The sequence below is a fragment of the Sus scrofa genome, chromosome 9 (assembly GCF_054392235.1).
Source record: "Sus scrofa isolate SSC_HxYL_T2T_F1_AM1 chromosome 9, Sscrofa_HxYL_maternal_Yorkshire_Landrace_v2.0, whole genome shotgun sequence".
NCBI lineage: Eukaryota > Metazoa > Chordata > Mammalia > Artiodactyla > Suidae > Sus > Sus scrofa.
This window is the reverse complement of record NC_139391.1, coordinates 130864180-130883939: the sequence shown is the minus strand read 5'-3', so window position 1 is coordinate 130883939 and position 19760 is coordinate 130864180. Positions and strand designations below refer to the sequence as shown.

The window sequence follows — 19760 nt, the reverse complement described above, 5'->3', positions numbered from 1 at the left end:
GAGATCATTGGGCCAATTCTTGCAAAGAGTTCCATGGAATGAGTTAATTACATCACCTAATTCAAGTCTAAAGCAACCACTGCAATTGTTTACAGTAGGAACAGGAGGCACCTCCATCCATCAAGCGTTTTAGCTGTTTTTAATTTGGGGGAGCGCATAAGAGAGGGGTGAACAATTTTCTGCTATAAATATAGCAGATTGTTGTAAGGCTGTATCCTGTTTGGAAATGATCTCATCTAATATGTCCGTTAGTGGTTAGCCACTCTAAGCAGGACTATTATGATACCGCCTTGTTGTTAGAGAGCCCTCCAAGTTAAAGCCACAAGGATTCCTCACTGCCCATAGGGCAGGGTTTATGAGTGAGATATAATTGTCAAAGGTCTTCAACTCTAGCCTTAATCCATATAGAAACTTGTTGCAAGTCATCCTATTTCTTATTTTTGTGCATTGTTGTGATCCGAGGATTGTTCTAGTGGATGAACTGTGTTGTGTGTGTAATGATGAATTAGAGATAGTCAGATTTTTTCCTTCTTGATTGACCTAAAGTAGGAAAGATCTGAATACATCTTCTTTGTAATGACATTGCTTGAATTGGGTTCACATGTGCAGGGGCATGCTCTCTTTTATTGCCTCCTACCTCTGTCACCGCTCAGATAAATAGTGTAATTTAAACCATGGACATTTAGAGCTATGCAGTCTAATGTGGTAGCCACTAGCCACATATGGTTTCTGATCATTCGAAATGTAGATAGTTTGAAATGAAATGTGCTGAAAGTATAAAATACACACCAGATTTCAAAAAGAGTCCAAAAAAAAAAAAAGAATGTAAAACTACCTCATTAATAATTTTTCTATTGCTTACATATTTTAGATATATTGATTTAGATAAAATTTATTCTTGGAGTTTCCTGGTAGTCTAGTGGTTAAAGACTTGGCATTGTCACTGCTATGGCTTGGGTTCAATCCTTGACCCAGGAACTTTGGCATGCTGCAGGCAGTCACACACACACACACACACAAAAATTTTTTTTTAAATCTACACATATATATTACTTTTATTAAAATTAACTTTCTTTTTACTTTTATGATGTGGCTAGTATAAAATTTAAACTAGCATATGTGGCTTTCATTACATTTCCCCTGATTAGCGCTGGTCTAGAGTCTCTGCCCTACCACTTTCCCTTCTATTACCCTGCGGGAGGTCTTTAAAACCAGTATTGGTTACTTTCTGCAGCCCAAGGAAAGATCTGTTCCTGTGTGTGTGTATTTGAGTGTGTGTACATGCGAGTGCGTGTGTGGGTTTGATGGGGCTGGATAAGGAACAAAGGAAGGAAAGAGAAAGGAGCGGTTTTAACCAGCTTTGGTCTGAGATGTCCACCGCATGAAGTCAGGAAGGAGCGGGAGCAGAGCACGAGTTAATTCCCCATCAGGCAGCTTTGTTCTCTCATAGAAGGTGAATCACTGCGACATTAGGCTCATCTGAATTCAAATGTAAATACACACCTCGTACAGAAGCAAACAGGCTCAGAAATTATCATCGTCGTCGCTTTCCTTAGTCAACAGAGATAATTAAGAGCTGGATCTATGTCTCAATTGGTAGTTCTCATTTGGACAAAGGATGTAATGTGTTTTCTTCTTTAGCATTTTATAAAAGAGAAATTTCTGGCTGAGATAGAGTCTTTTAATGATTTTATAGTTTAGACACAAACACCCAAACCAAAATGATGGTGTTCCTGGAGAAGTAGACAATTTTGTAAATCACAGTGCTTTTGTTGTTCTATTACGAGATATCAGGCAGATTCTACTTTTTCAAGAAAAAAAATTTTTCTCTCTTCCTACATCCTTTTAGTCTTTAAAAAAAATTTTATTGAAGTATCATTGATTTACGCTGTTGTGCTGATTTCTTCTATGCAGCAGAGTGGTTCAATTATACAAATATATATTGCTTTTCATATTCTTTTCTATTATGGCTTATCACAGGATATTGAGTAGAGTTCCCTGTGCTATACAGTAGGACTTTGTTGTCTATCCTATATATTATAATTTGCATCTACTAATCCCAGGCTACCAATCCTTCTCTCCCCCTCCTTCTCTCCCCCTTGACAACCACAAGTCTATTCTCTATGTCTGTGAGTCTGTTTCATAGATATGTTCATTTGTGTCATATTTTAGATTCCACATATAAGTGATCTCATATGGTATTTGACTTTTTCTTTCTGACTGGCCTCAATTAGTATGAGAATCTCTAGGTCCATCCATGTTGGTTCAAATGGCATTATTTCATTCTTTTTTATGACTGAGTACTATTCCATTGTGTATATATACCACATCTTCTTTATCCATTCATCTGTTGATGGACTTTTAGGTTGTTTTTATGTCTTAGCTATTGTGGATAGTGCTGGTATGAACACAGGGGTGCATGTGTCTTTTCAAATTATAGTTTTGTCTGAATATATGCCCAGAAATGGGATTCCTGAATCATACGGCATATGAAAAAACTATATTTTTAGTTTTTTTGAGGAACTTCCATTCTATTTTCCATAGTGGCTGCACCAATTCGCATTTCCACCAATAGTGTAGGAGGGTTCCCAAAAAGGATATTTTAGAGACCAACCTCATATGACTTGTCTAAGATAATGATTTAACAAATCATTTTTACTGAAATTTTGTCAGATCATGAAATGACAAACTTGAGGTTTTTCACTATTTTGTTGGCTTAAGTTATTAAATACCCAGGTGGTGAACCCAGTGGAAATAACCATAAACTGAACTATTATTCAGATTAATGAAACGGGGAAGGGGAGGGCTAAGAAACTTAGATCTGCGCTAGCCAATAGACTATGTAATGAAAACAACATATGTATTTCAATATTTTCTAATAGCCACATTGATTACTTTCTGCAGGCCAGGGAGAGAGAAAGTTCAGTGCAAAGGATAAAATGGTCCTGCAGCCGGAATTTACATCCCCATATTGGAACACTGTCATGGAAAGCACTGTCTGAATGTTGATAAACTAACTATACTCGCCGTTTATCATAGGATTATACTGTTTCACAGCAAGAAAAGGTGGCCTCACAGTCAGCCTCTCACTTGAAATGAACTGAATTACGCCCCAAGTAGCAAAGTAATTCACTTCAAGTCCCACAGCCAAAGTAGAAATAGCACCCAGTTTTATCCCCTCCTGTTCCATGGCTGCCTCTGAATTATGAAATCCTTGATTTCTTCTTTAATTGGTCAATTCAAGAGAGCATTTAGTGCCAGGCCCTGTGCTGTGGCCTTTGGATACAGTGATGAATGTGACGGTCCTTGTCCTCGAGGACATTATGTCATCTTAGGACCTTGTTCAGTTTTCTTGGCAAGCTTAGAATAGTAATAATGGTTTAAAGGACATTTATGACAAGCCCAAAGAACTCCAAGATCTAAGGATTTTCCTTCCATTTTTGAAAAGAAAACACTTGAAGGAGGCAGGCGAAACCTATTCTGAGTGAACCATGCTAAGCTGTATTTTAAGGAGAGGACAAAAAGCATGACCTCTGCAGTGGAAATCACCCTGGAGGAGTTCCCTCTGTGGCTCAGCGGAGGTGAATCTGATTAGCATCCCTGAGGATGCAGGTTCGATCCCTGGCCTCACTCAGTGGGTTAAGGACCCGCGGCTGCCGTGACCTGCAGTGAAGGTCACAGACGTGGCTCGGATCTGGCGTTGCTATGGCGTAGGCCAGCTGCTACAGCTCCAATTCGACCCCTGAGCTGGGAACCTCCATATGCCGTGGGTACAGCCCTAAAAAGACAAAAAAAAAAAAAAAGGAAAAAAAGAAATCACACTGGCAACTGCTTGGTGGAATGAGGAGCCAGGCTAGAGTTCCTCCCGTCCTGAGGGAGAGAAGGGCTGTTTCACTCACATCAGTTAATTTACAAACACCTCCATGTGGACCTTGTGTTTTGGGACCATGGAGCACGTCATGATTTGGCAGCTGCTGGTGCTCTGAGGTTTTAAGAGTCAGACTTCTACAGGACTATTTTGACTCTGGAGAGGCAAATATTGTTCATGGTCATGAGCCGATTGGTAAAAAGCAAACCAAAAAAAAAAAAAAAAAAGCATTAGATCAGCATGGATCTTCCTGAGGATAATAAAACATCTCATAACACGTGAGTCACAAAGTCCCCATAACTCAGTTCTCATTTCCTATGCATTCCCTTCCAGTCATTGCTCACATGGGTCCATATTTCATATTGCTTAATTAGGATGTATGTGTAATTTTATAATTTGGCTTTTGCAATTAAATTTTTCCCTTTTTCCCAAACTACTTTTCTGCAGTGTGTCACAGTCATCATAATTATTATTTTAGAGACTACATAATATTCCATTCAGTAATCCTATCATGTTTTGCTTAAACTTGTTCTTAGTCAAGTTATTAAACAAGATGCTCCTTGGACGTTACTGAAAATCATTGTTAGTGCTTCGAGTTTGCATGATAAAATATATACTTATGCTAAGTGTAAAGCCACATTCAGTGGATCCCTTAGTGGGACAGTATATGCTGCTGTGGAGTCACAGACCTTCAACCACCCCAACAGCAAGATGCTTTCCTAGTATCTTTTGGCTGAAAACAGTTTTGAAAATTTGGTACATATTGTGGTCTCAGCTAACCCGAAGTTGAAAAGAACTCTGTTGGCAGCACTGTCCCTTCTTGTAATAGGTCAGGAATGTGGACAGTGTTTTTATTGGTACATGACTGTAGAAGTTCCTATTTTTTATAAAAATGATCTAGCCCTTAAGAACTTGAGGACTAAATTGTATGCTGCCCATCAAACCTAAGGAGTAGGCCATGGATTAGCCAGGCTTACCTTCCTAATCAGGGCAGGTAATGGGTTCCAGGAGTCTGTGGCTGCCATCCCTACCTAGTTCCTAGGAAAGGAATGGAGCATGGGTCACCTTCATTTTTTCAATATTACAAAATGTTACAAATAAGGAACTGAGATGTTTTATCCTAGTTAAAAGTAGTTACAACTTCTGTTGTAGTTAGAAGTTTGAAGTAAATTTCGGTCATTTTTGATATGGAGTCTGCATGGATGTAGAACTTTTCTCCTGCCTATTATTTTAACTCTCATTTGATGACCCATAAAATGAGTTACATATTCATCTGACCTTGGACAATGACTTAAACTTCTTTGGTTTTCCCTTTTTTCCACTTTTCTACCTGCAAATGATTACATCCGGCTTACCCATCTCATGAGATTGTTGTGAGAATCAAATGAGACGTAAACTGTAAAATCATCTGACAAGTGCAAGGTGGATGCTATTATTAATCACTGGTGATGATTAATGATGGTGATGAATGAAAATCCCCAGAAAGCATCATCAGACAGCACCACACTCTGTGAGTGTGTCAGGTTAGGATATAGTAAAGTGATGCTAGTTAACACCAGTGATTTGTACCCTGATGTAAACCTGGTCAGGTTACTCTGCTCTCTGCCTTGTAGAAATCATGCTTCCACAAATGTGTTCAGAACTCACAATATTAAGATCATCTATAGAATCAGCCAGGAAGAATTTTCCTAATATTTTTGTGTGCTGTGGTGACCAATTAGACTAAGACCCATGTGGGAGTTCCCGTCGTGGCACAGTGGTTAACAAATCCGACTAGGAACCATGAGGTTGCGGGTTCGGTCCCTGCCCTTGCTCAGTGGGTTAACGATCCGGCGTTGCCGTGAGCTGTGGTGTAGATTGCAGACGCGGCTCGGATCCTGCGTTGCTGTGGCTCTGGCGTAGGCCGGTGGCTACAGCTCCGATTCGACCCCTAGCCTGGGAACCTCCATATGCTGTGGGAGCGGCCCAAAGAAATAGCAAAAAGACAAAACAAAAAACAAAAAACAAAACAAAAAAAAAACGTGCAAATAGTTTTTTGCAGGAAAAATAGAAAAGTGGCATCAAAAATGAAAGACAAGTCTGTGGCTAGAGGAGCATTTTTCCTGTGCATCTGAACACTCAGGCTTGCTTTAAATAGTGTCCAGATTGTGTGTTAAGTTTTTGCCTGCAGGGAGTAAGCTGCACAACTCCCCACAATGTCAGTGGGAGACACACGACCCAGTTTTCACCGTCTGAGCTGAAATATTACCCGAGTGTGTGCACTGCCACAATGGCCTGTAAACATTACATAGTGAACTCTTTCTAAAATTCACATTTTAAGGAAGAAACTAGATAGTTTTCTTTTGTTTTACTTAGGTTCTTGGGTATAATTATTTTTCCTCCCTGAGGCATTTCAGCATCATCTCCACAAATAGTTACTGGAGGATTGGAAGGCAGTTCTGCACTCACTGTCTTAGAAACAAATCTCACTGACATCAAGCCACGTATGTTTATCCTGGCAGATTGGAAATGATTGATTGTATCACTGTTCTCTTAGCCTGACTCTGCCCAGGGATCTTAGACACATGGGGGGATGGACAAACACTTTCAGGCCCATGGAGGCATACTCAGTGAACCTAGCTTTAGGGCACAGAATATCTTCTGGATATTTGGAAAGGAACTACTCCTTCCTTCCTTATCAGGAGTTCAATAACACCATTCTTACCTTTGCAGAAGATGAAAGCATAGGTCATTTTAATTTTTTTAAGGCTTGGAAAAAATTAAAATAGAGAAATTAAGATCGTAGATGTTAAAGAAAAGAAGGATGTCACAGAAGTGAATACCAATAATCATAATAATAAGAAAAATAAACCCAAACAAACAAAAAAAAAGGAAATGAGGTTCTCCGGGGATTGCATCTGAGGATTTATGTCCAGTGATGACTGCTCCTGAAGTGAAGGGGGTTCTGTTCTATGGGTTGAGTTCAAGTTGTATGAGGTGCCCAAAGTGGCTCCTTATCCACATACCTTTGGTAATGCTTCAGCATAGCACTATTTTTTTTTTTTTTTTTTGGTTATGCCTGTGGATTGTAGAAGTTCGAAGGCTGGGGATCAAACCCCAGCCACAGCAGTAACTCTAGCCACTGCAGTGGCAATACCGAATCTTTAACTGCTTGGCCACCAGGGAACTCCCATAGTACTATGTTTATACATCACTTTGAGTAAGTGGAAGGGTTCATTTGTGTTAAATGTGTGAGCAGTTGACAGAGGGAATATTTCTTAACCTAATAATGAGGAAATTCTGCCATCAAGACCCTAAGCATTCAAGAGCCAGAGACTTCTACTGTATCTGCTTCTCTATGTAAATTTTTTCCCTCAAAATTTGGTCTGTAAACCACCTGCAAAAGAATCACCTGCAGAGCTTGTTTAAATGCAGATTCCTAAGCCCAATCGCAGACCTGCTGAATAGGAATCTCTGGGGCAAGGCCAAGAGTCTTATTTTTAATAGGCACTTTAGATGATTCTGATGTTTGAGAATCACTCCCCTAATGCTGAGTGAGGGAGTGGTTCTCAAAGGGTGCCTTGGACTCATCATCACCTGGGAGCTTGTTAGAAATGCTAATTCATGAGCCCTAGTCCAGACCTGCTGAATCAGAAATCCTAGACTGGGGCCCAGCAATCTGTTTAGCAAGACTTCTCATGGGATTCTGATGCTCACCAAGTCTGAGAAGCACTGGGGTGAGCCCATCTATGCCCTTCAGTAGCTTTTTACAACAGCAGGGAAGGGGCTAATTCAGAGAATCCAATTCATTTGCAATGCTTGGGTTTTGTTTGTAATCAAGAAATCTCAGTTTAGAAAGAACATTATAAAGAAATTTAATTCCGCCTTCTCTCTAGTATTTGAATCCCTCCCTTCCTCTTTTACCTTTCTGCCTTCTTTTCTTTCCTCCTCCCTTCCTTCATTTCTTTTCCCTCTTTTTCTTTCTTATGTGCCAGGCACTGGACTGGGGATTAAGGATGCAATGATGAATGCAAAAAGCAGTCCCCTGTCCTCTTAGAGCTTACAGACTGGGAGAAAGGCATATTCAAGTGATTATGCTGACGACTGTTAAATTGGAATTGTTCTAAGTGCAGTGGTGAGGAGGTACACAATGTCATGATAATGTAAAATAGAGAGATTTAAGCAATTCTGTACACCTTCTGCAAGGTAACTCAGTCCTGATGGAGCACTGCTTCTTCGAGAGGGACTTTTGACTTCCTACTGGAACCTATTTCACTCTAAGATAGATCTAAATGTTCGAAATGTGTTCCCTGTGTTGAGTCAAGGTCTGCCACACTCTGCTTTGGACCATGCTCCTCTGACTCCAGTATCTGACCCTGCATGGAATAAATCCTGTCCTCTTTTGCACTATAGATCTTCACACAGATGAAGACTTCTTTCCTCTAGATTCTTTCTTTCTAAAGCTATGAGGTTCCTCAGTTACTTGGCCTTATTCAGAGGTACTCCACCTTTTTGTCTTCATTTTTTAAAATTTTTGTAAAATATTCTGCATGAGCTGGAAATGTGTGATGATAAGCTTAGAGGAGTTCCATTTACAACTGCTCTTACCCGTGGTATATTCCCTGTTCTTGTGGTCCAACCTCACGTGCTTTTTTTTTTTTTTTTTTTTTTGTCTTTCTCTGACTTTAAAAACATTTTTTATTATAGTATGTCAATTTCTGCCGTAGAGCAAAGTGACCTAGTTATACATATATATATACATTCTTTTTCTCACATCATCCTCCATCGTGTTCCATCACAAGTGGTTACATATAATAATGTGCTATAACAGCAGGATCTCATTGCTTATCCACTCAAAATGGGATAATTTGTATCTACTAACCTCAAACTCCCAGTACATCCCCTCCCTCCCCCTCTCTCTTGGCAATCACAAGTCTCTTCTCCATGTCCATGAGTATCTTTTCTATAGATAGGTTCATTTGTGCCATATATTAGATTCCAGATATAAGTGATATCATATGGTATATGTCTTTCTCTTTCTGACTTACTTCACTTAGTATGAGTCTCCAGTTCCATCCATGTTACTGCAAATGGCATTATTTTGTTCTTTTTTGCTGCTAAGTAGTATTCCACTGTGTATATGTACCACATCTTCTTAATCCAGTCATCTGTTGATAGACATTTAGGTTGTTTCCATGTCTTGACTATTGTGAATTGTGCTGCAATGAACATACAGGTGCATGTATCTTTTTCAATAGAAGTTTTCTCCAGATATACAATCAGGAGTGGGATTGCTGGATCATATAGCAGTTCTATATTTAGTTTTCTGAGGTACCTCCATACTGTTTTCCATAGTGATTATACCAGTTTACATTCCCACCAACAGTGAAGGAGGGTTCCCTTTTCTCCACATCCTCTCTAGCATTTGTTGTTTGTGGACTTAACTTACGATGGCCATTCTGACCAGTGTAAAGTGGTACCTCATTGTAGTTTTGATTTGCATTTCTCTAATAATTAGTGATTTGAGCATTTTTTCATGTGCCTGTTGGCCATCTGTATGTATTCTTTGGGGAAAATGTCTATTCAGGTCTTCTCCCATTTTTCAATTGCGTTTTTTGTTTTTTTGCTGTTGAGCTGTATGAGTTGTTTATATATTTTGGAGATTAAGCCCTTATCAGTTGCATCACTTGAAACTAATTTCTCCCATTCCATAGGTTGTCATTTTTATTTTTTATGGTTTCCTTTGCTGTGCAAAACCCTGTCAGCTTGATCAGGTCCAATTGGTTTATTTTTGTTTTTATTTCTATTGCTTTGGGAGATGGACTTAAGAAAACATTTGTGAGGTTTATGTCAGAGAATGTTTTGCCTATATTGTCTTCCAGGAGTTTTAAGGTGTCATGTCTTATGTTTAAGTCTTTAAGACATTTTGAGTTTATTTTTGTGCATGATGTAAAGGTGTGTTCTCGTTTCATTGACTGACATCCAGTTTTCCCAGCACCACTTGCTGAAGAGATTGTTTTTTTCCCATTTTATATTCTTGCCTCCTTTGTTGAGGATTAATTGATCATTGGTGTCTGGGTTTATTTCTGGGTCCTCTGTTCTATTCCATTGGTCTGTGTGTACCACTACCACACTGTTTTGATTACTGTAGCTTTGTAATATTGTCTGAAGTCTGGGAGAGTTATGCCTCCTCCTTCCCACCCCCCAACCCCCCAGGATTGCTTTGGAAATTCTGGGTCTTTTATGGTTCCATATAAATTTTTGGATTGTTTGTTCTAGTTCTGTGAAAAATATTGTGGGTAATTTAATAGGGATGGTATAGAATCTGTAGATTGCTTTGGATAGTATGGCCATTTTAACAATATTAATTCTTCCAGCCCAGGAGCATGGACTATCTTTCCATTTCTTTGAATCCTTTTTAATTTCCTTGAAAAATATTTTCTAGTTCTCAGCATACATGTCTTTCACCTCCTTGGTCAGGTTTATTATTGGGGGGTGTGATTTTAAAAGGTATTGTATTTTTATATTCCTTTTCTAATATTTCATTGCTAGTATACAGAAATGCAACCAATTTCTGAATGTTAATCTTATATCACCTTCTTTGTGTACAACTGTATAACACCACTGAGCTCATAGTTAAATGAAACCCTGAGGTTATCCCTATCTCCCTATCTCTCTATCTCTCTATCTCTCTCTCTCTCTCTCTCTCTCTATCTATCTATCTATCTATCTAACAATCTATCTAATCTATCCTTCTATCTGTTTGTCTGTCTGTCTATGTATTACCTTTTTCCAAGTTATTGAAAATATTTTCCTCTAGGATGTCAGTAACATCAGCCCTTTAACCAGCACTCACCATTTAGGTTAACTATTTGACTATGTTTATTTGGATTATCAACTAATCTGAATTTCTTCCTTGTGTCAATCAAAATCACACAAGATTATAATATTTGCCTTGCTAAAATCTAGATAGTGGATGTCTCCAAAGCCAATGGTAGCTATTTTACTAATCTACTGTGACTATCTAAAAGAAATGAGGTTAGTTTGTCTGGTTAGTTTGTCTTCACTTTTTTAGTAACCACCACTTCCTTTTCTGTTGACAGTCTTTTTTTTTTTTTTTTTGTCTTTTTTTTTTTTTATCTTTTTACCTTTTCTAGGGCCACACCCATGGCACACAGAAGCTCCCAGGCTAGGGGTCTAATTGGAGCTGTTGCTGCCACTCTGCGACACAGCCAGCCACAGCAATGCAGGATCCTAGCCGCATCTACGACCTACACCACAGCTCATGGCAACGCCGGATCCTTAACTCACCAAGCAAGGCCAGGGATCGAACCCACAACCTCATGGTTCCTAATCAGATTCATTAACCACTGAGCCACGATGGGAACTCCCTTTTTTTTTTTTTAAATTTTTATTATATTTTGAAGTGTCTACCAGGGGAGGGGAAAAAGTCCTAGCAAAGTCATTGCAGAAAGTCCTTGTGTTCTATTGCGTAACTTTTTAAAAAAAAAGTTTCTGGAGGTATAGTTGATTTACAATATCATGTTAGTGTCAGTATACAGCAAAGTGATTCAGTCATGTATATACATATACCCATTCTTTTTCATATTGTTTTCCCATACAGGGGTCACTCTGCCGTGGGGATAAAATAGCTGTTTCACAAACAGTTTTATTTAGAAAACAAACAAAAAAAAATCAAAAAAATAATAAACTTCATTTTAACCTTGAAAAAAAATTTTTACATGCTTTGAAGTGATGGGGTTCCCTGTGCTATACAGTAGGTCATAGTTGGTTATCTATTTTATATATAGTAGTGTGTGTATGTTAATTCCAAACTCCTAATTTATCCCTCCCCTCATGTTTCCCCTTTGGTAACTGTGAGTTTGATTTTGAAACCTGTGAGTCTGTTTCATAAATAAGTTCATTCATACCATTGTTTAAATTAGATTCCATTTACAAGTGATATTACATACTATGGAATATTAGCCATAAAAAAGAATGAAATAATACCATTTGCAGCAACATGGATGGACCTAGAGATTATCATACTAAGTCAAATAAATCAAAGACAAATGTATGATATCACTTATATGTAAACAGCCTTTTAATATTTATTGACAAGTCAAGAATTCATTAGATGCATTGATTTTAGATGTCTGAGGCACATAGTTTTTCTCTGTGGTTAAATTATATCAAAACAATAGAAACACCTTTCCTGCATCTATTTAAGAAGTCTTTTATATCCTCAGAGTAAGTTCTTTTATCTTTTTTTTTTTTTTTTTTTTTTTTTTGGTCTTTTTGTCCTTTTAGAGCTGCACCTGCGGCATATGGAAGTTCCCAGGCTAGGGGTCGAATTGGAGCTGTAGCTGCCAGCCTACACCAAAACCACAGCAATGCGGGGTACGAGCCGCATCTGCAACCTACACCACAGCTCACGGCAATGCCAGATCCTTAACCCACTGAGCAAGGCCGGGGATTGAACCGATAACCTTAGGGTTCTTAGTTGGATTCATTGCTGCTGCGCCTTGATGGGAACTCCTATCTTTGTATTTTCATCTGGAGCAACACCGTTATAATTCACCCTTGGGTCTCTGGATCTCCAGGAGGAGAGTGTTCTTTCTTGGCTTATTCCTCTTCTTTTCCTGGTAGGTCTTTGCTCACTAACACAGATATGACTTGGTCAGCGAATGAATTATTTTACTCTGGGAGTTTACAAAGTACAATTTAGGCACATCTAAGTAATCCTTGGGTTAGTACTCATAAGAGTTATTATTTACAGTTTGGCAATAAAGATTTGCTTAAGTTGGTCATGAATATGTTTTTTGATAACAATAAAAACTGTTATTATTATTTTATTAGAACAAACATCATTCACTTTTAGTTCCAATGAGAGGTTTTCTCTTGTATTTAATAATTCGTGTCACATTTTGTCTGGCCCTCAATCCGCTGACTAATTAAATGAGTGGCTTGGATTAAATGATCCCTATAGTATAGTCGATTATATGATTCTAAACTTTGAGAAGGAAATGAAATTTTTTTTTTGTCCTTTTTTTTTTTTTTTTAGGGCCACACACATGGCATATGAAAGTTCCCAGGCTAGGGACTGAATCGGAGCTACAGCTGCTGGCCTGCACGACAGCCACAACTCACAGCAACACCAGATCCTTAACCCAGTGAGTGAGGTTAGGGATCGAATCTACATCCTCATGGATACTAGTTGGGTTTGCTACTGCTGAGCCATGATGGGAACTCACATGGAAATGAAATTTTAAAAAATTTTAAAGCCAAGCCACAATATACACTCACACACACACACACACACACACACACACACACACACACACACGCACACATGCACACATGTGCATGTAAAATGGTTGAAATCTGAAAAGGTGGTTAGATTGCATCAATGTGATATTTTCTGCTTGTGATATTGTACTATAGTTTTTGCAAGATATCCCCATTAGGGAAAAATGGATGAGGATATATTAGATATCTCTGTATTATTTCTTATAAAAACATGAATCTACAATTATCTCGAAATAGAAAATTAAAAAATAAAACTATCGAGTGTGATAACACGACATTGGAAGCAAATAGGCTTTGCTTGACCACAAACTGGCTTAAACAGATTAGTTAGCCTTTCTTGAAAGTCAGTTTCTTTGTCAGCCTTAAAGTGGGAATATGAATTCCTACCTAATGGGATTATCAGAAAGATTGTACAAGATAATGTGTGTAAATATCCCTAGTAGTTCATGTTCCATGATAGTATTCAATAAATCTTGGTTACTTTTCCCATTGCTGCTTCTCTGCTCTGGAAAAGAAACTAGGACAAGCAGCCTTGCTGCAGCTCTGCTAGAAAAGATGACAGATGACCTGAAGCCGAAGATGGTTTAGAAGTATACATTAGTGAGATGAACCTCATAGCAGTGTAGTGAGTAATGCTGTTACATAACTTTCACAAGTCACCAGGCAGATCAGCTAACACGGCTTGGCACAGTTTGCTGATAAAATAAAATAACAAGGCAGCTTCCCAACCCATCCCGAGTCAGGGAATCCTAACACAGCAGCCGAAGTCCAAATCCAGAATGACTACATAGGCCTTGGAGTTTTGGCGTTTCAGTTGACTCAGACATGCAGTACATCTATGTAAGTGGAAAAAAACAAAAGCACTTTCTCTCTGGCTGGCCCCCTGAATAACTGCCCCCGAGGGGCCTGGAGAAGCTTTCTTTCCCTTGCAAAAATCCTTAATCATGTCCCCCACATATGAGTTTTCCATGCAGCTGCACAGATGAGAACTAGGGAGAGACTGAGGAAAACAGACACGTCTTGGTGCTGAAGTTGTGATTGTTGAGTGAATGGCCAAGATGTGTCTCCCACACGTCTCCTAAAATGTCTAGAGTTTCCCAGGGCTCTGTCCTCACCCTTGATCTGATGAATGTTTTTGTCAGTGAGTTGGACAGAAACACCGAAGGCAAGCCCACCAAATTTTTGAATGATATCAGCATAAAAAGAGAGTCTGGGGACAGAACTACAATTTTTTTAATGATTTTGGCATGCTCCAGGGCACTAAACTGCTCACAGTAAGTTGTAATTTAATAGGGGTGATGTTGAAGCCTGCACGTCAAAATCAAAAGCAGAGTATAGGTTAGGAAAGGCTTAGATTGACAAGGGTTTTATATGAAAAAGATGTAGAGATTTTATTAGACTATAGGAAAGGCAACAGAATGAGCCAACAGAATGATGTGGCTGCATTTAAAAAAAAAAAAAAAAGAGGTTAGGGACCAGAAAAAGGTAAGTGATCTTTCTACTTCATGTAAATTGCACTAGTTAGACAATACTCCTTGTGTGGTATTCAGTCTAAGTCCAAATTTAAGAAAGATATTGACAGATTTGAGTCGGTCACCAAGGGAAGGAAGGAAAAAGGTGGGCCAAGTTTTAAAAATCCAAAAACTGTATTGTCAAAGAATGATTGCAGGAAAATAAGGATACTCAGCTATCTTTTAGTTACCATACAGAAAAAGGGTGAACTTGTCTATTTTGCTCTGAAAGGCAGAAGCAGGATTAATGAGAGTCCATGGAGATAGATTTTGGCTCAGCAGAAGGAAAATTTTTCAAATAATTGCAACAGTTTGGTGACGAAAAAGACTACTTCATTAGATCGTGAGCATCTTTTCACTGGAAACATTTAAGCTAAGGCCAGAGGAGTGTCAGTCTGGGATTCTGAAGACTCCCAGCATTAAACAAGAGCATTGGGTGGGTGACCTTTGAGGTCACTTCTAATTCCCATAGTCTATGATTTAAGTAAGCATGAATGCCAAGGCTGCTTATGACCACTTTTTCAACTCTTGGCTCTGATTCTGACCAGCTGTGTGACCTTCAGCTAAGGAATTAACCATTTCTTCTTCCAGTTTCCTCATCCATCAAACAAAGGAGCTGGATTTAACGATGCCTGAGTTCTCCCCAGTCCACATGCCTCCTTGAGCATCCTTGTAACTATAGCGTGTTGGAAGCGTAGAGTTCGAGCTGATGCCTACCATGTGTTTCTAAGTTATCTTGCAGGGAGAAGGCTTAAAGACCAAAAACCATTGTTGATTCTGGGGGCCACGGAACTAACCTGATTTCTTGTTGGCAGGAGAATGGGTGATTGAGGTCCTGGAATTTGTTCCCATGGGATCTGTGGCAGGAAGCTGGTTAAAGAACTGATGATCTTGTTTCTCTCAAACACCTGTACATTCTGGCTGAGTTCAGCAGTGCCCTTACAAATGGCTTAGAAGAGATGAAGTTCACGTGACCATTGCAATGTAGTTCTGTCTTTTACAAAGCAAACCATTGTTCTTTATTTCCTTAATGCTCTGGCAGTTGCCGTTGAGCTTTGTTTATGACCATGAGAACCAGTATCCACAAAGCAACTTATTATTTGGCAGATATTGTTCTAAAAGTTTTATACAAATTAATTTAATTACTTTATAAGCTGAAAAAAATCTAATGATGAATCAGTGATTAGAGCCTTTTTACCCTACGGTAAAGGAGTAGTTAAAGTTCAGTTTAAGTCTGTCTTAATGGTAGAATCCAGAATGCAAATTTGTGCCCTTATTCTTTTAAATTTCATTGCTGATGTTCAGTGTTTGTAATTTCCTTTATGGTCCATTTGATGACTAATACTTTTCTTCTCTGTCTGTATTAAAGTGCTTCATCTTGCACCATTACTACATGCTAGCTTTTCTAGTTCTTTTTTGACTTCTCTCTGACTCCCCCACATCATTCCCCCCAAATCCCATGTCTTCAGTTATTTTTTTTTTAAAGATCTTTGAAAAAGCAACCATCAGTGGGAATGTCATCTTTTTTATATGTATAGATATAGATGGTATGGACAGAATTTCAGATGCCTCCTCCAGCTCCTGAGGCCAGCTAGGGAAGAAATAAGTAAATTTATGCTTCTTCTCAGGATGTGAAGAACTTAAAACCTCATTCCCAGGCTTGCGGGTCTGGCAATACTCACATCTAAGTACCACATTTTCTTCCATCGCTCTGTTTCCTTAGGTTGGAAATGAAAACAGCTGTTAAAAATAAGAGCACATGAGTCAGTTTTGAATCTTAATGTAGTAATTACAGTTTCCATCTCAGTTGGTCTAGTTCCTCCCAGTATACTGAGCCCCATATCACAGCCCCTTTGTTGTCAATTTTATACCAAGACATTAATTTGTGTTTTCCAAACCTCTGAGATTAAACACTGCATCAGTTGCCAAACCAGAAAAAAAATAACAAGGAAGAAAATACTTCGATTTAAAAATCTGATCCTTGGGACATGCCCTTTTTCTGATTTAGATTTTAACCACATCGTTATGTTAATATGAGAAACGTCAGTGACCCTTCCATGTCTTTGAAGGGGGAGGTTCTAACCTTCACACGATCCTCACTGTGAAGAATTTTGCTTGAGTCTTTATAGAGGCTATGTCTTGAGTTGTAGTTTGTCTTTCCCAAGTTCCTGAGACTTACGACCTAGCCAGTTTCAAAAGAGTTATTGACAATCTATTAATGGTCACCTTTTGAAACAGATTGATCCTCTTTTAATGCTGCTCAGTCCCTGAATCAACCATGAAGTCCTTTTCTGAGCAATCCCACTGGCTAAAGCTCTGAAGTTTCCCCCAGAGAATCCGCTGCCTTCAGCTGACCAAGCAAATATTGCCCTCTTGGTGCAGGTTACATGCTTTATTGGAACGAGAACTTTGTGTCCTGCTGAGGGAGAAGTAGGAGGCAGGAGACTTGGCCTTTTCAGTCCCTTCACTTTGTCCACTTTATTTCCCCTAAGATTTGATTTCTTTATTGTTAGATTAGATTATTTCTAAATTCACTGCCCTGCTAAGATTTCTATAATTTGCTTATCATGGCATCCTCCAAGAGCCTCCAAGAGTTGAAAATTCTCTTGTTCAGTTTGGGATGCTCTGACAAAAATATCATAGTCTTGGAAGTCCAAGACCAAGGCAGTGGCGGATACAGTGTCTGGTGAGAAGGGGTTTGTGGGGGCAGAGAAAGAGCGGGAGGAGGAGAAGAAGAAAGAGGGAGAGGACAGAGAGACCTTTTCTTATAAAGGCTCTAATTCCAACATTAGGGTTCTAACTTCATCACCTAACTACCTCCCAAAACCTCCATCTCCAAATATTATCACATTGGGGATTAGGGTTTCAATATATGAATTTTAGGAGACACAAACATTTAGTTCATGGCAGAAATGAATGTATTTGAGTGCATAGTGTGCTTTGTCGATTTCTGGGAAGGCCATTCAGCTCATTTAAAACCCTACCATTAGATATCCATTCTCTGTGGTAGGGTACTACGTCTCAGATATAACATCTTTTAAAATCCAATATGTTGGGAGTTCCCGTTATGGTGCAGCGGAAACGAATCTCACTAGTATCCATGAGGATGCAGGTGTAATTCCTGGCCTTGCTCAGCAGGTCGGTGATCCGGTGTTGCTGTGAGCTGTGGTGTAGGTTGCAGGTACGGCTTGGATCTGGCATTGCTGTGGCTGTGGTGCAGGCTGGCAGCTGTAGCTCCGATTCGACCCCTAGCCTGGGAACGTCCATATGCCGTGATTCAGCCCTTAAAAGCAAAAATAAATAAATAAATAAATAAATATCCAATATGTCTGGAGAGGCAAACCCAAAGCTAGTATAGTTAGTTCTTAGGAGCCGGCTCTGGAGTCAGTTCATATCCTTACTAGCTGTACGACCTTAGGCAATTAATTCATTTTTCTGGGCTTTCGGTCTCCTCATATATTAACTGGGGATGATAAAAATACCTCAGCGGTTTTCGTGAAGTTTCAATGAAATATGTATTATGCTTAAAAGAACACTATCTTGCTATATAAGTATTAGCAATTAACATTCTCCATTTGCATAAATCAGCATATTACATCCATATCTTGTTGACAGAAAGTTGACATCAGCTCCCAAAGCAGTCGGAGTCTTGTTAGGGAAACTGGGAGGGCATCCCTGGCATACATGAGGCACTTTGAGGAATGATCTGCCTTGGTGGGGTGTTACAGTGGGTGTCATAAAGCCACTAGGTGCCTGGATGCCTGAGGGAAGCATTTACAAGAGAGATAAAGGGGGATAGATTTGCTTCTGGTCCTAACCAGGGTATTCAATAACTGATAGAACTGATCAGCTGGTAGAGTGAGCAAATAATGTGACTATGCACCTGCAAATGTACTTCGAATTCAGTACTGGCTTAACGTTTCTGTGTCTCATAATTCTATCCCTGGCAATATTCAGGCGATGCTAGGTCTCTGAACCACAACACTGGAAGGACCATGGAAAAGTGTAAAAGAAAGTGTGTTTCTTTGCTAAATGCCCTTGCCTCTTTCTTTTAGATTACACAAAGCAGATGACGTTTGAAGCCCAAGCCTTTTTAGAAGCTGTGCAGTTCTTCCGACAAGAGAAAGGACACTATGGCTCATGGGAGATGACCACTGGGGATGAAATCCAGGTAACGTCGGCTCAGAATTTTGGATCCTGTTCTCTCTCTGGGTGTTAAGAGGTCAGAATCACAATAAACAGTCAAACAAATAAACAAAAAGTTACAAGAATGGAAGATGGAGTTCGAAAAGCCATTCCTCTCATTGTCTAGAAGCATTTGGTCAGCAAGCTATTGAGCACCTTCTCGAAAGACCTCCAAATTAGGCACTAAATAGGGCAGCCTAGACCACTGCGATTGCAATGGAAGAGTTACCATTTCCAGTGTTTTTCTGGAAAAAGCATTATCCTCGCAATCAACTGACTTCATACTTCCAGATTACAAGCAAATGGGAGCAGTGTGGCATAGTGCAGAGTGTGTGGTGGGGCATTAGGTCATTCTGTCAGGGTATTTAACCTCTTTTAGTCTCAGGTTACTCTTCTGGGGGGAAAAAAAACATGGAAATATAATGTTTGCCCTGCAGGGTTGTGAGCATTAAAAGAGATGTTGTTGGAAAAGTAAAGTATTTGGCACAGAGCTATCTTTATCTATGGGATGATGCATGAATGAAGTGATTAAAGGAAACAAACTTTAGGTGCATTGGGTAGTTTTCTATGTTTCATTTACCTTTTCTAGTGTAATATCCCCTGCGATCCAATATAGTTTCTCATGACCTTGATTAAATGTCAGTCATGGGCTATGTGTCTGGGTTGGCTTGTTCTAGGCACATTGTTACACATCTCCAAGGAAACTATATTTCATAATGTGACCCCACTCACCTTGAGGACACCAATCACATGGCTGATTCAACCAGGAACAGGAGGCTGAGTATGGGCCTTATTTAATTATAGGCACATAGGGTCCAAGAATGCTATACTCTAATTTCCCTTCGTAGCTTAGAATGCCTCTTTAGGGAGTTAGTGAAACTTATTAGGGAACAATATTTGGAAGATTC

General features: G+C 39.2%; 1 protein-coding gene across 1 annotated transcript in view; it reads left to right on the top strand.

The window, feature by feature from the left end:
• Positions 1–19760, top strand: part of NIBAN1 (niban apoptosis regulator 1) — a 163568-nt gene that overhangs the window by 116739 nt on the left and 27069 nt on the right. Inside the window, 1 exon segment of the mRNA NM_001243219.1 lies at positions 18723–18838. Within this exon segment, the coding sequence (NP_001230148.1) occupies positions 18723–18838 (116 nt within the window).